At 45.3% G+C, this 14,568-nt stretch overlaps 1 protein-coding gene across 2 annotated transcripts in view; it reads right to left on the bottom strand.

Moving 5' to 3' along the window:
- Positions 1-3,640: 3,640 nt before the first annotated feature.
- The window catches only part of Kif5a (kinesin family member 5A), a 33,566-nt gene continuing 22,638 nt past the window's right edge, over positions 3,641-14,568 (bottom strand). For both annotated transcript variants that reach the window (XM_069987468.1, XM_069987477.1), the window contains exons 20-29: positions 14,133-14,234; positions 12,938-12,998; positions 12,627-12,698; positions 12,365-12,469; positions 9,833-10,049; positions 9,445-9,598; positions 8,903-8,985; positions 8,407-8,434; positions 7,818-7,930; positions 3,641-6,482 (exon numbers count right to left, since the gene is read on the bottom strand). In XM_069987468.1, the coding sequence (XP_069843569.1) occupies positions 7,852-7,930; positions 8,407-8,434; positions 8,903-8,985; positions 9,445-9,598; positions 9,833-10,049; positions 12,365-12,469; positions 12,627-12,698; positions 12,938-12,998; positions 14,133-14,234 (901 nt within the window). In that variant the 3' untranslated portion in view covers positions 3,641-6,482; positions 7,818-7,851. The remainder of the gene's footprint in view (positions 6,483-7,817; positions 7,931-8,406; positions 8,435-8,902; positions 8,986-9,444; positions 9,599-9,832; positions 10,050-12,364; positions 12,470-12,626; positions 12,699-12,937; positions 12,999-14,132; positions 14,235-14,568) is intronic.

Here is a 14,568-nt window from a genome sequence, read left to right as displayed (position 1 = left end):
ACCTGCGCCGCCGTCACGTGACCGGAGGCTGGCCTGCAGGCGCGCAAGTAGGGCGGGGCGAGGCTGGCTCCGCCCCTGGCGCTCAGCCCGCGCGCATGCGCAGTTTATGGGCTCACCTGGCTTGGAGCTGGAATGCGGGAACTTGGTTCCCAGAGCGTGTCCTGCGGCCGCTCAAGGCTCGGACCCGTCCACCAGGCGGCGGAGGTGTGGCCCGGACCCGTTGGACCCGCCCCCAGGTCGGGGACATTTTGGCTGCCAAGTCACCGCCTTCCGGTTTTGCCTAGTTTGAGTAACCAAGCCAGACAAAACGCTCATGCGTTTTCTCTTCTCCCTCTCCCTCTCCCTCCTTCCTCCCTCCTTCATTTATCTATTGAAGTATTTGTTGCGCACTTGTCCCCAATTCTGTTCTCTTAATAATAACTATTATATTAAAGTAGTTGTACAGAGGGGTTACAGATCCTGAGTCGGGTTTAGGAGTATAATGTTTCTTGGTAATGTTTCTTCCATCGGGTTCCCCGTTGTCCCCCTCCTGTCCCTACCCTCAAGTTATGAACTTCACTTTTTACACAATGTACATCGAGTATAATGGCTACCTTTGCTTACCCTTCCTCCATTGGTGTGCCACGCCCCCCATACTGTTTTTGCAGCTCATTCCTTCTGAACCAGAAGATAAGAGAGTTCCTGCCCTTTAGGAGGAGTCTATAGGCACTGGGCTAGCCAATCAGAAAGTTTCAATGTTGGCTTCATATCAGAGCTGTGTATGAGACAAAATCCTAAGGATACATTAAAAATAGGGAAGTTCGGAAGTGGCGCTGTAGCTCCAGTTGTAGAGTGCTAGCTTTGTGCACAAAAAGGCTCAGGAACAGCACCCAGGCCCCAAAACCTTTTTTTTTTTTTTTTTTTTGTTTAGGAATGTGGCTTCAGCCTTCCAAGACCTTGTAGACTGCTAGGTATGGAAAGCTGGGTGGAGTTCTGGGCCAGAGGTTAAAGGGCTAACCAGGCAGACATCAGTGTGCAAAGACATGGGATCAAGCAAAAATGATTCTGTTTGTGGGAGGTATAAGTATTGCGGTCATTCTGGAACCTGAGAACCAGTGGGAAGAAGCAAGACTTAGAGATGGTAGGCACTAGAGTTCCCATCTATGTGGTTTTAATCTATTTAGTATAATTACAGAAGTGTCGTTCATTCTGGGCTGTTGGAAAAATCAATGCACTGAAGGTAAACTAAGGCAGTGGCTGATGGATTGGGAGAAAAAGACTGAATCTAATGATATACTTCGATATTGATTTAGAAAATTCATTGTGTTTATTGAGAAAGGGAGATATTGAGAATTTCAGCTTCTTGGTTAAAGTAAGGAGAGAAAGTGATGGCTTGGAAAAGAGGAGAGTTGGGGAAAAGATGAGTTCAGTTTGAAACCTGTTCGAGACACCTGAAAGTGAGTGCTGGGGCCTTGAGCCCAGCAGAGTATTCTGGGCAAGTAGATACTGATATAAGCATTGTTAGGGAAGCTAAGGGTATGAATGGCATCTCCCAGAAAGAGAAAAAAGAAAAGAAACAAAGGCTGAATTCTAGAATAGAGCACTGTTTAAGAGGCTGATATAGCCAGGAGTGGAGGTACACACCTATAATCCCAGCACTCATGAGGCTGAAATAGGAGAACTCAAGGTTGTTTCAGAACCAGCTTGAGCTATACAGAGGGACTCAGGGGAGGTCGGAAGGGGGCTGGTGGCCGGTGAAGGAGCCAAGGAAGGCTGTAGGTCAAGGAACCAAGGGAGTTTGGTCATAGAAACCCAAGGAGTAGAATTTCAAGAAAGAAGGAGTGGAAAACAGGGAGAGATGAAGCAAGACAAGAGCAGAGAAATTATTCTTATTTGGTAAAAGGCAGCCTTTGGAAAAGCACTTTGTGCAGAATAAGAACCAGATGGAGGTGGGCTGAGCAATGGGAGGTAAGGAAGTACAAATAGAAGCCAGGCTTTGGATAGAAGCCTATGTTCCAGCACTTAGGAGGCAGAGGCAGGAGGATTGGAGCTTGAGACCAGACTTGGGGTACATATTGTAGGCCCTGGGCCAAAAAGGGGTAGAGGGGAGGAGCGAGGGGCAAGGAAGGAAAGTAAAAGTAAGTGTAGATGGGAAACTTGGCAGTGTTTCTGGAAATCTGCAAGAAAACAAGATAGGCAATTGAAGAGGACACATTTTGTACGTGTTATTTTAAGTACTTGGGTTTCATATAAGAAATCTCATTAATCCATTAAGTACCTGAAAGGGGCTCACTTTAGGCCTAGGAAAGAAGATTCATCATTTGACAGAAGGAAAAGGGAAAGAATTTGTAGATATAGGTTAACTGTGTAGGTGGGTAGGTGGGAATTTTGCTTATCATCTCTTTAATTTTTCCTTCTACATAGACAAACATTGTTCTTAGAGACAAGGATGGCAGGGATCTTGAGGAGTGAGGGTTTATGCCAGGTCCTTCAGAAAGCAAGAAAGGGAACTAAAAAGGGATACACAGGGCTATGGAACAGCCCTGAAGGGCCATGTGAGTTTGCAAGTTCTTCATCTTTAGTTGTTTCAGTCTGTGTGTGTGTGTGTGTGTGTGTGTGTGTGTGTGTGTGTGTGTGTGTGTGTGTGTGTGTGTGTGTGTGTGTGTGTGTGTGTGTGTGTGTGTGTGTGTGTGTACCAGTACTGAGGCTTGAACTCAGGGCCTAAGTATTGGCTCTTAGCTTTTCACTCAAGGCTGGTGCTCTATCACGTAAGCCAAAGCTCTGCTTCCAGCTTTTTGCTGGTTAACTAAAGGTAAAAGTCTCCCATACTTTCTTGCCTAGGCTGGCTTATACCTGTGATCCTCAGCTCTCATCCTTCTGTGTAGTTAGGATTACAATGATGAGCTACAGGTGCCAAGCCATTTGTCTCAATTTCTGTGCAGTTTTCTCCATCTATGAAGCCTGGAGAAATAAGCAGAGAAGGCAGTGGGGGTTGGAAGTGATTGTGGTAGATGATCTCAGTACCATAGAATTGAGCTGTTGGCAAGGCAGGCAGGGACTGTTGACACACTGGAGAGAAAGCAACTGATACTGGTCAGATGTTGTGTTAAAATGAAGAGAACACTGTAGATACCTACCAATGGTGGAATGGTACACTGATTAATAGGATACATATATGAAAAAAATTGCATACTTTAATGAGGCAAAACAATGTATATTGGCATGGTTCAAAGCAAGCCCAGGTAAGGAAGCCCATGAGACTCTTTTTGGTCAGTCATAGGGCTTGAACTCTGGGCTTGGGCACTGTCCCTCAGCTCTTCAGCTCAGAGCGAGTGCTCTACCACTTGAGCCACAGTGCCACTTCCTGTTTTCTAGTGGTTTATTGGAGATAAGAGTCTCACGGAGTTTCCTGTCCAGGCTGGCTTTGAACCGTGATCCTCAGATCTCATCCTCCTGAGTAGCTAGGATTACAGGCGTGAGCCACCAGCGCCCGACTCCCATGAGACTCTTATCGCCAATTAGCCATCAGAAAACCAGAAGTGGCCCTGTGGCTCAAAGTAGCAGGGCATTAGCCTTGAACAAAAGAGCTCAGGGAAAGCACTCAGGCCCTGAGTTTAAGCCCCATGAACCCTCATCCCCCCAAAAATGATTTGCAACAACACAGGGTCATCATTGAATTTATTTTATTTAAAGGTATCTATATACATCAAGTAAATACACGCTTCAATTTGTGCAGTTTGGTTTGTCTTCCACGCTGGCATGCAACATTTTGGCGGATGTGAGTGGGCAGGCCCAGTGCCTCTTGTGGGGACCTGGGCTTTCTGAAGGGGATGTGGCCAATACAAGGAGCAGGAAGAAGAGGAGGATGGAGTTAGTGTGAAGCTTCTGGTGAAGGGTTTGTGTATGTGCATGTGTTGTTTCTTACTGATCTAATGAATTGTATTTTCCTTACATTTTGTAAAGAGAACGCTACTCCCTCAGTATCACCTTGCTTCCTCTGTTCTATACTTTCACATTCTCTTACATGTTTTTTTTTTTTTAAACATGGTACATGATTACATAAAACCACTAGATCCTGAGGGGTCCTGCTGGTAACTACTAGTGCAAGTCCACAAGTATATTGGCATCTTCCTTCTTTTCCCATTGGGTCTGGAGACTCCCTCTTTCCTCGGAATTGTAGCTTTAGGGTAGAGAAGTCAGATTTGATGCTCTCTTTGGAGCAGTGGTTTTCAGACCTCTCAGGGTCTCGTAGGAATTTTCTAGAGTACCTCAACAAGTGAAGTATAGTATTTTCTACTCCCCCCCAAAAAAATTAGAAAATGCAAATTAAACAGGTCTGCATTATTTTGTCTTTTGGGGGGGCATTATTTTAATTTTGTTGGTTTTTGTGGTAGCAGAGATCAAGCCTAGGGCCTTGCACATGCCAAGCATGCTAGGCAAACACTCTACCACTAAGCTGTATCTATCCAGAACTTTGTTTTTATATCTGGGTTCTATGAAAGATTTATTTTGAGGGTCAGGTGCATGGCTTAAGTGGTAGAGTACTTTTCTAGCAAGAAGGAGGCTCCGTGTTCTATCCCCAGTACCACAAAAAATAAATTAAAAAATAAAAAGGTTTATTTTAAAAATCACCATTATGGATTTATTCCTCACCCCTCTCGTGTTTTTTTCTTCCTGAACTTCTCCTTAATGGCTGAAAGAGACCCAGCAGTTAACAAGATCAGGACTCTTTGCCTTAAAGAGACATGGACTATTGTGGCCCAAATGTATCATCTGGCACTCACATGAAGCTTTCTTTTCTGATCTAGAAGAAGCTAGGGTTTTCCTACTGCTAGAAGACCCTGGTCTTCTATCCTAGATAAAACTTGGTATCTGGGCTTTATTTCTTGGTTTGGGATGGCCAGTAATCTTCATCCCTGTAGTTACTTGGAAACCACCCCCACCTCCTTTTTTTTTTTTTTTGCCAGTCCTAGAGCTTGAATTCAGGGCTTGGGCACTGTCTCTGAGCTTCTTTTGTTCAAGGCTAGTGCTCTACCACTTGAGCCACAGAGCCACTTCCGCTTTTTCTGTTTATGTGGTGCTAAAGAATCGAACCCAGGGCTTCATGCATGCTAGGCAAGCACTCTACCATAAACTACATTCCTAGTCCCTGGAAACCTGACTTAAAAAGTGAAGGAAAGGACCAGCTGGAACTATAACTGTGGGAGAGGGAGGCACATAGGCTGAGAATAGCTCAGGGGACAGCACTGGGGCCCAGCCCTTAGGTTTCACCACCTAAGGAAACTATGTTCTGCCCCTTTCTTTAAAGTGCACTTAATACCAGATGGAGACATGACAGAAAGGAGTCTTTGTGGGTTAAAAAAGAAAAAAAAAGGTGTGGATTAGGGAAAAGCTCAGCTCCAACTTGAAAGGAAGGCATCTGGAGGGAGTTATTTTACCAGTAAACAAGAAGCCCCAAACTAAAAGCCAGAGCTGGGAAGAGCATGCAGCCCAATATGGGAGAAAGGGAACCACCAGCTCATGGCTTCAACCTGAGGGCACCATGACAAAGACACATAGCTATTTCCCAGCCTGTTCACCCACCCCAGACCCAAAGAACCAATCATTCGACCACATTTGCCTTTAACTATCACCAATGAGCAGCCATTTGTCAGATTATGGGAAGGGGTCTGTCTCCTCCATTTTTTCAAAGCATTTTAAGTGAGCTCTGAGTTCAGATCATGAGATCTGGGATAGAGAGTACCAAAAGGGACCTGAGGGCTGGAAGCATAGCTCAGTGGTATCCTGCCAGCCTAGCAGGTAGAAGACCATGAGTTCAAATCCCAGTATTCCACTCCCCCCCCCCCACCAAATGGGGGAGGACTTGGGTGAGAAAAGGAAAGGTCTTTAGCAATCCATAGTCTCAGTCCAGGGGAAAACAGGAAGAGGGAGACAAACAGCAGACATCTGCAAACCCTAGACTCAGGCAAGTGGTATGTGAAGAAAATGATATGTCCTGTGCTATATGTGCAAGAGGACAGAGGATCTATATGTCTTCTTAGGATGCTGAGACATTCTTCTGCTTAAGGCTTTGTATGTGCATGTGTGTATATGTGTGCATGTGCGTGTGCATGTGTGAGAGAGAAGGATTGCAGCCTTCTAGCTCCCATTTCTCCTTTATCATTTTGTGACCTCTCCTCAGTGACTAAAACCACTCAGTGTGAGAGACAAGTATATGAGGGAAAGAAGAAACAGTCCCCTCCTCTCCTCCCTAGTGCCCCAAACGAGGAGGGTAGACTATGCTTAGAAATTGCTAAATATATTATCAGATACTTAGTAGGACAGAGAGAGGAGAGACATAGCAGCAGCTTCTGATATATAGATACAGAATACAAAGAGAGACCGAGTAAGTAAGAGAAAACATCAAACAGTACAGTCCAACAACGGGGGGCTGAGGAGGGAGTTAGTATCAGAGACCACAGGTTTTGCAGCATGCTGAAAGAGGCCTTAGTCCCTCTTAGAAACTGGGGAAGAAAGAGAAAAAGAGTGTGAGGAGCTAGCATGCAGTCCAGCTACTACATAGAAACAGATGGCATATGTTCACACTTTGGTTAATAGTTTTTTCCGTTTAATACCAGTATTAGCTTGCCCTTCCCAACCCACTCAGTTGCCCAGCCCCTGCTCCTCCACCCCTAAATCTATCCTAAGTCCCCCCCTCTCTTTCCTGCTTCTCTGCTTCTCCTGCAGTTCTGCTTGTGCATGCTTGACCTGCTATCCTGGGAATCCCCTGGAAAGGACTTGGCTTAGATGCAGCCCAGCAAGAAACTAGCTAGGTTCTCTCATTTCTAGTTGTCCAAGGATCCAAAATAGACAACAAAATAATCTCATCATCCAGTTCTGGGCTCTAAAAGCAGCATGGGGAGGATCTTGGTGACAGGAGAACCAGGAAGGTGCCTGTGCTAGAGGAGAGGCTCTGTTGAGAGACTATAGTTGGAGGGTGGGAGGATTGGGGGTGGTAAGATAGCTCTTTCCCAATGCCAATGAGCAATAGAGAGGGGAGTGCTGTCACTGTGGCCAGAGGATAAAGAGGTAGACTACATGAAGCTTTCCTAAAGGTGGTGTTGTTCTCCCCCTCCTCCCTCCCCAGTTATGGGGCATGAACTCTGGGCTTGGGTGCTGTCCCTCAGCTCTTCAGCTCAAGGCTAGCTAGTGCTCTACCACCTAAGCCACAGCGCCACTTCCCGTTTTCTCAGTGGTTTATTGGAGATAAGAGTGTCACAGCCTTTCCCTGCCCGGGCTGGCTTTGAACAGCAATACTCAGATCTCATCCTCCTGAGTAGCTAGGATTACAGGCGTGAGCCACTATGCCCCAGTCCTAAAGGCTTTTGATGTCATATGCATCAAACTGTGTCATAGGACACAGTTCCAAGAATAATCAGAGCATCAACTTTACTGGAGATGTCTTAGTTCAGAAAATCTCTATCCATCCAAGATTACTTTGGGGTGGAGGTAGAGGGAAGGCTGGAAATAATTTCCCAGGGTTTCCTGTGTAAGGTTTGTGACCCAAGTGTAGCTATAAACAACTGCTCTTGCTCACTTCTTTTGACGTGTGGCAGTGACCCCTAGTGGCAGAAAGAAGTACTGTGATTACTCCAGTAACCAAAGGGAAAGCTTGGGGAGGTCGGTGTCCAGCTCACAAAGGACAGCACAGATGTAGCCCCCAACAAAGGAAAGCAGGAGTTGGAGACTAAATATATAGCAAATGTTTTGAGATGGTTAAGAAAAATAAATAGAAGCAAGAGAACCAAACAGGCAAGAAATGAGGCTCCTGGCCAGTCAGGGAAAGCACTTTGCGCTACCTGAAAATGCAGGTATGTAGCCTTCACTGGGAGATTAGCTGGCTGCTGTCTCTTGGTGGAGAGGGAAATGTTTGGCTTGGTCCTCAGCCTCATAGCCACATGGCAGATCACTCCTGGAGGAAAAGACACAACAAGCTATGTACAAACAAACAAATAAAAGCCTTTCTGTCCTGATCACTGCTCTAAGAGCATTCTTGTGAGATAACCCAAAGGTCAGGGATGGGATTATGCATGCTTTATGGGGAAATAGGGAGATACAAGGCCAGAGGGCTGTAAAGGATTTGATTAAGGTCACAAAGTTCCCAAAAGTAAGAAAGAAGCTTATCAGATGGCCATGGCATGTTGCTTCATGCCCCAAAACTGAAATGAGGAAAGGCCAGGGAGGGAATGCGAGGGCAGGGTAGAGCTCTACACCAAACCATGAGAGTGTCTGAGAGCTCTCTGACGATCCAGGACTGGCAAGAATGATTCTCATTTCCTTCTCCCTCCCCCAAAAGCTCCAAGGAAGGTTGAAGTAGGGCAAGAGGGAAGCCTAATTATGTTTGCTAGTCCCACCCAGAGAACCCAAGGGTAGCGGGGACTGGTGTACCTATTGTCGTTGATATCTGTGGCATTTCCTGAAAGATCACCATTGAGAACAGAGGATTAGAAGAAGAAAGGAGGCTGGGTGTTAGAAATGGTCTCCACAGACCTTTTCCCAACCTAACCCCTCAGAGAAACAAGCTAGAGCACCCTCTCCCCCTCTCCCCAACGCTGCACCATTATTTTACTTGACAGAAAGCTTGACAATCCCCTCACTAAAAAGTGAAGGGTACAGGCAGGAGAAATAAGAGAAATCCACTTCTAAGAGTTAGAGACCTGAAGGGTCTTTTCACTTGTTTGTTTTTGTGGTCCTAAGGATCAAACCCAGGACAACATGCATATCAGGCAAATGCTCTACCACCAAGTTATACCCACTACATGTATCTTCTTATTTGAAGAAGTTTGGTTAGTGTTTAATTGTAAATGAGGGCTACTTACTTTGCTTGTAACTCTCAATTTGCCTGAGTATCCCAAAGGATGGATTGCATTTCTCTGTCACTCACCATTGTCCATGTTGGCCTTCTGGTAGGAAGCCAAGGGGCCGCCAGAGGATGTGGCTCCACTGCTGGTACAGGAGTTAGCAAAGCTGGATAGTGTGAAGGAGATGAAGCAGAAGTTGAGAAGAAAAAAGGGTGAGAAGCAAAGCTACTTAGGAAAGTAATTGTCCATGTGTCTGTGTGTCTGTGTGTGCATGCGTGCACACACATGCACGTGAATGCACACACACGTGCATGGCAGTACTAGAGCTTGAACTCAGGGGCTGAGCACTGTCCTTTAGTTTATGCACTCAAGGCTGGAGCTCTACCACTTGAGCCATGGCTCCACTTCTGGCTTTTTGGTGATTTAATGGAGATAAGAGTCTCACACTGGCTGGCTTTAAACTGCGATTCTCACATCTCTGCTTTCTCAATAGCTCAGATTACAGGCATGAACCACCAGCACCCAGCATTAATTAAGTCTTAACCAACAGTTGATATAATATTATGCCTTCTGAGGTCCAGAGAACTGTGGGTTGGGACTCCAGCCTATGCCCATAGTTACTTACTACATGTCTGACGTGGAGCTAGGTGCTGGCTGCAGGTACAAATTCTGGTAGTTCTGGAAAAGGTTGTTGGTGTAACTTATGCACTCAGGGCTCCGGGTACCATAGGGGTTGGTGGGTGAAGATGCAGGGTAGTGACCGGGCCGAACAGGTTTGGCTGTGAACAAGAAGAAATGACCATGAGGAGAGGTTGGTGGTAACCCTGAGTTGCCCTGGTCCCTGAGGTCATTTTTCTAAGGTCAAACTGAACTGTTTGTCAATTAACTCATCACTTTTTGAGTGGCATAGGAGAGTCAGGAGCTAAAAGAAATCATCTAGTGGTTTAGCTGTCAGGAATTTGCTGAGTTTGCTCCAGGTGATGATTTTACTTCCCCTGCTGACACTGACTCACCAATCTGGGCAGAATGGCCGCGCTTGCCAGAGCTCTTGTACCGCACAGCCTCCTTGATGCGGTCTACCTCCTGCTGGTACCGACGCTTGTCTTTCATGGCGCCTTCCTTGGCCTCCTTCAGTGCACCCTCCAAGGCCTTAACTCTCTCAGCCGTAGCCCTAAGTCGTTTTTCCAGTTTAGGAAGCTCACAACGCAGATCTGCATTGTCACGTACCAGCTGCCGAGTAAGCCAGAGGGAAAAGGCCAAAAGGGGCCCAAGGAACCCCAAGAGCATCATCAGGGAAGATAGTGGGGGGAGAAGAAAGGAGGGAGAGGATAAAGAAAAATCAAACTCATAGAAGACATCATGTCCTCGAAAGGCCTTGTTCCCTTTATAATGTGCTGGTCTATCCAGTTCTCTCGTTCCTGTATCATTTTCTAGGCATATTTTCTGCATCATCTCCAACTATAATTCTGGAACTCTTGTGACAATGCCCTACCATCGTTTCCATGTAGCCTGGATACCCCCCTCCACTGTATCTCACAATTTAGCCATCTCACCATACCTCACTACAGCTTGAACTAGAGATAAGTTTCATGAACTTTCCTTCCTTAAGCTGGCTTCAAACTGTGACTCTCAGGTCTCAGCCTCTGGAGTAACGAGGACCACAAGAGTGACCCATCAGTGCCTGACTCAACTTAAGGATTATAATCAATGCTTTATGGTAATGTTAGTTTTGTTTAATTGGTAATAGGGCTGCCCTGGCTATTAAGATTCTGTCAACTGAGAACTTTTCTCTTTTTCCTTCTGGATATGTGTCTTCTGAGTAAGACATTGTGGTGTCCTTTTGTCCTTTTTTGTACTCTTTGTCTTTTTGTTCTCTGTGTTTTTAAGACTTTGGCACTTACAGCAGAAGCTTCAATGAGCGAGGGGAAAAATAAACAGCCTTTTTTTTTTTAAACAGTATTGAGGTTTGAACTCAGGATTTTGAGCTTGCTAGGCAGACAATGTACAACTTGAGCCATGCTCCCCCGTCCTACGTCTTTATTTATTTACTTTGATTTTGAAATACATATTTTTATTTGAGAAACTGATTGTAATTTATGCCCTCCAGGGAGTGAGAAGTAATTTGGTGAGATAGACAGTAAAAACAAAAACAAAACACAAAAAACCAACCCTCCATTCTTTTTGTAGGTCCATTAAACTTTAAGCCTCTTTATTTTAAGACAGAGAGGTAAAGTGAACACACAGGTATGAAAATAGAATGGCATAATTGATTGCAAAGATTTCCTGTTTGAATTTTTCAATAAGGTCATTACACTACTTTATAAGGAAAGGGAAAAAAGATGTTAGTAAAGCCTTTTGCAAGCCAAAATAAACAAATCTTGTGTCACAGGTTTGTGAGTTTTAATTGCAAACCAGATGCACTGAATATTGACCATAGGCTGAGCATTACACTTGGAGAAAAAGAAGCTGAAGTCCCTGGCTAGTGAATATGTCTAAACAAAATTTACAGAAGACTTGAGAGAAAGGGAATGAAATTTTGGATTGGTAGCTTCCTTCAGGACTCAAAGAGCCGCTGACAGTGTTGAACCTGTCTCATGGCTCTGCTCTTTAGTACTGGTGCAGGTGCTCTTGGTGTGCATGTAGCTGTGCAAACATTTCCTGTCCTCACGACTCCTCTGGACTGCCCTTCCATCTTCCACCTCCCCAGTCCATACCTATGGAACCCAGTTATTCAACTAAAGAAGCCCCAAGGAGGGGGACAGAATGGCAACTACTCATTATACAGAGTTCTAACTGGCCCCAACCAGAGGCTAGTTGGGCCACCTGGAGGTCACTATTTAACATCTGGGAAGCCTGTACTCAGACCTAGGAAGATGGAGTTCTCTCTACAAGAGAAAGCCCAATTCCCATGCTTTTTTATTTTTTTTTTATCTCCCCACCTTCCATCTCAAACTAAAGTCTGACACTAGAATCCCTCCTCCTTTTTTCTTTTTTCCACTTGTTGGTGGTGATTGAGCCCAGAGCCCAAAAATTCTGAGAAGGGAAAATAGGCATGGAACAAAGAACAAGGTAAAAGTAGGAGCAAAAATGATAGAAAGGAGGAAGTAGAGCTGGGTGCTAGTGGCTCATCCCTGTAATCCTAGCTACTTAGGAGACTGAGATCTGAGGAGTACAGTTCAAAGCCAGTCTGGACACAGTAGTCTGTGAGACTCTTGTCTCCAATTAACCAGCTAAAAGCTAGAAATGGAGAGGTGATTTAACTGGTAGAAGCCAAGACAAGTGAGATCATGAGGTGCTGAGTTCAAGCCTCAGTACCAGCAAAAGAAAGAGAGAGAGAGAGAGAGAGAGAGAGAGAGGAAGAGGAAGAGAGGAAGAGGAAGAGGAAGAGGAAGAGGAAGAAAAAGGTAGAAACAGAGATTAGTAGAGAAAGTAAAAGAAAAAAGAAATCATAAATTTACTTCTCCTGAATCCCAGGGGCCTATGAAGATTTGAGGATTGTAGGACCTGGCCTCAAAAGTTCTCTTGGCCCTTCTACAGACTCTTACCTGTTTGTGAACCTTTGTAAGTTGTTCCAAGTTGTTCTCAAGAAAGGAAATCTTCTGTTTTTGGGAATGAATCCCCCCACTGTCCTCGGGCTCCATTTCTGCACTCTTGAGTAGAGACAAAGGGAAAGATATGGCAGTCCTGAGACCAAACAGGGCCCACCCAGGCCAGGCCAAACCAGTCCCAGAGTAGGCAGCAGGGCTAGAGAAATGTGAGGAGGGGAATAAAGTATGGGGCTGCTAAGACCCCAAGGATAGCACTCACTTTCTTGACTCGAGTCGTGACGTCTTGAACGAACAGCTTGCGAAGGTTGTGGAGGGTCTGGAGTTCCCGGGCCTAGAAAGAATGATGAAATATTGGGGCTAGCCAGATACCAACTTTACCTTCTCCTTCTCAAATTACTGAAACCTTCAGTTTATACAACCAAAGTGAATCACTCAGGAGAAGATGTGTCCTGATTCTGCCACAGACTAACTATAAAAAGGCAAGAGGAATGAGGACTAGATGCGACAGGGATGGCAGCGTGGGAAGCCCTGCCCTGCCCTGTTAACGTGGCACAGAAGCAAACCACTCACAACTGTCTCCTCCAGCCCTTTGAGGTCCTGCTTAGACTGCTCATGTCGCTCGTACAGAAATCTGCAGGAAGAGAAATAGAGATAAGGAGGGAAACACAAAATCCTCAGGATCCTCCTTTCTCTCCCTCCTCCATTCCTCTCTCTCAAAGGTTACTAATATTGGTTATGTAAGTTACTCATGTTTACTATGCAATAATTAGAAAAGAATCTTAACACGAGAGCTAAGATGAGGTTTCTACTATTTATAAACCAAATTACAAGGTGTCCATCTTTACAAACCCTCCTTTCTGTATTTTTACTTTTTTGAGACAGGGTCTTGGCTTTGTAGCCCAAGCTGGCTTTGAATGCACAATCCTGCAGCCTTAACCTCTCTGTTGTTCGGATTATAGGCAGGAACCACTGTGCCTGGCTTGTAGAGTATTTTCTCTGTGCATACATAAATATATAGATCTATATTCAAATTTTTATGTGATCATGATCACACAGTTTCAGAACCTGCTTGTTACACTGAAAAGCCATTTCTATCCATGTCAGTTAATATTCAGTAGTGGTCATTCCTAATGGTTTCCCATTTCCTTTCTCTCCCCCTTTTCCTTCCTTTCCTGTCCTCTTTTTTTTGGGGGGGGGGCAGGATGCAGTCTTGAGGCTTGAACTCAGGGCCTGAGCACTGTCCCTGAGCTCTTTTTGCTCAAGGTTAGTGCCCTATCACTTTGAGCCACAGATCCACTTCCAATTTTTGAGTGATTAATTGGAGATAAGAGTCTCACAGGGACTTTTCTTCTGGGGCTAGCTTTGAACTTGGATCCTCAGATCTCAGCCTCCGAGTAGCTAGGATTACAGGTGTGAACCACCTGTACCCAGCCCATCCCTTCCTCTTTTTTTCCCTCTCCTTTCCTTCCCCTTCCTCTTCTGCTTCCCCCTTCCTTTTCTTCCCTTCTTTTCCCCTTTCTTGGCAAGATCTCACCAGGTAGCTCAGCTCAGGATGGCTTTGAACTCACAATCCTCTTGCCTCAGGCTCTTGAGTGCTGGGATTATACGCATGTACCTCCACACATAGCTTGATGGTCTCTCTTTTTTCCTTCCCTATACCATCTGTTTGTTTCATGGCTACAAGTGTGTCCTGCCTCTGCAACTGTGTCCATAAGGCAGTTCTGAGCTTATGTGGCTAGAGCCTGGCAGCAAATCCATCACTCACGTCAGCTCTTGAAGCTTGGCACTCTTCTCATGTTCTTCACTCTTTAGCTTCTCATAGTCAGCCTGAAGCTTCTCCAGCTCTAACTGAAGCTTCTGATTCAAGCTACAGAGAGTCAGGGGCATTGGAGAGAAAAAGCTATTAATGAGCAGGAAAGGAGGACCAGCCCCTCAAACATTTGCCTTCTTCTTGCATGAGTGAGTCCAGTTAGAATAGACAAATCTCCCTTCAGATATCAGTGGCACACACAGGTAACCATTTCCATGATAATAAGGAACCCTGAGCTCTCCAATTATGAGACCCAAGGTGAGTGACTTTTGTCTCCTGAACAACTTGGGCTACAATATTGGATAGCCTTGTTGAGGGAATGGCACTTGGAAGTTAAAGATCAGAAGGATCATTTGAGTCAGCACAGCAGAGTGAGAGAAGCCAGTGGCCA

This window comes from Dipodomys merriami, unplaced genomic scaffold, assembly GCF_024711535.1.
Source record: "Dipodomys merriami isolate MVZ:Mamm:240054 unplaced genomic scaffold, mDipMer1.0.p SCAF_10, whole genome shotgun sequence".
NCBI classification, from domain to species: Eukaryota; Metazoa; Chordata; class Mammalia; order Rodentia; family Heteromyidae; genus Dipodomys; species Dipodomys merriami.
Note: the sequence above shows the minus strand (reverse complement) of the source record. Positions and strands in the feature narration are given on the sequence as shown.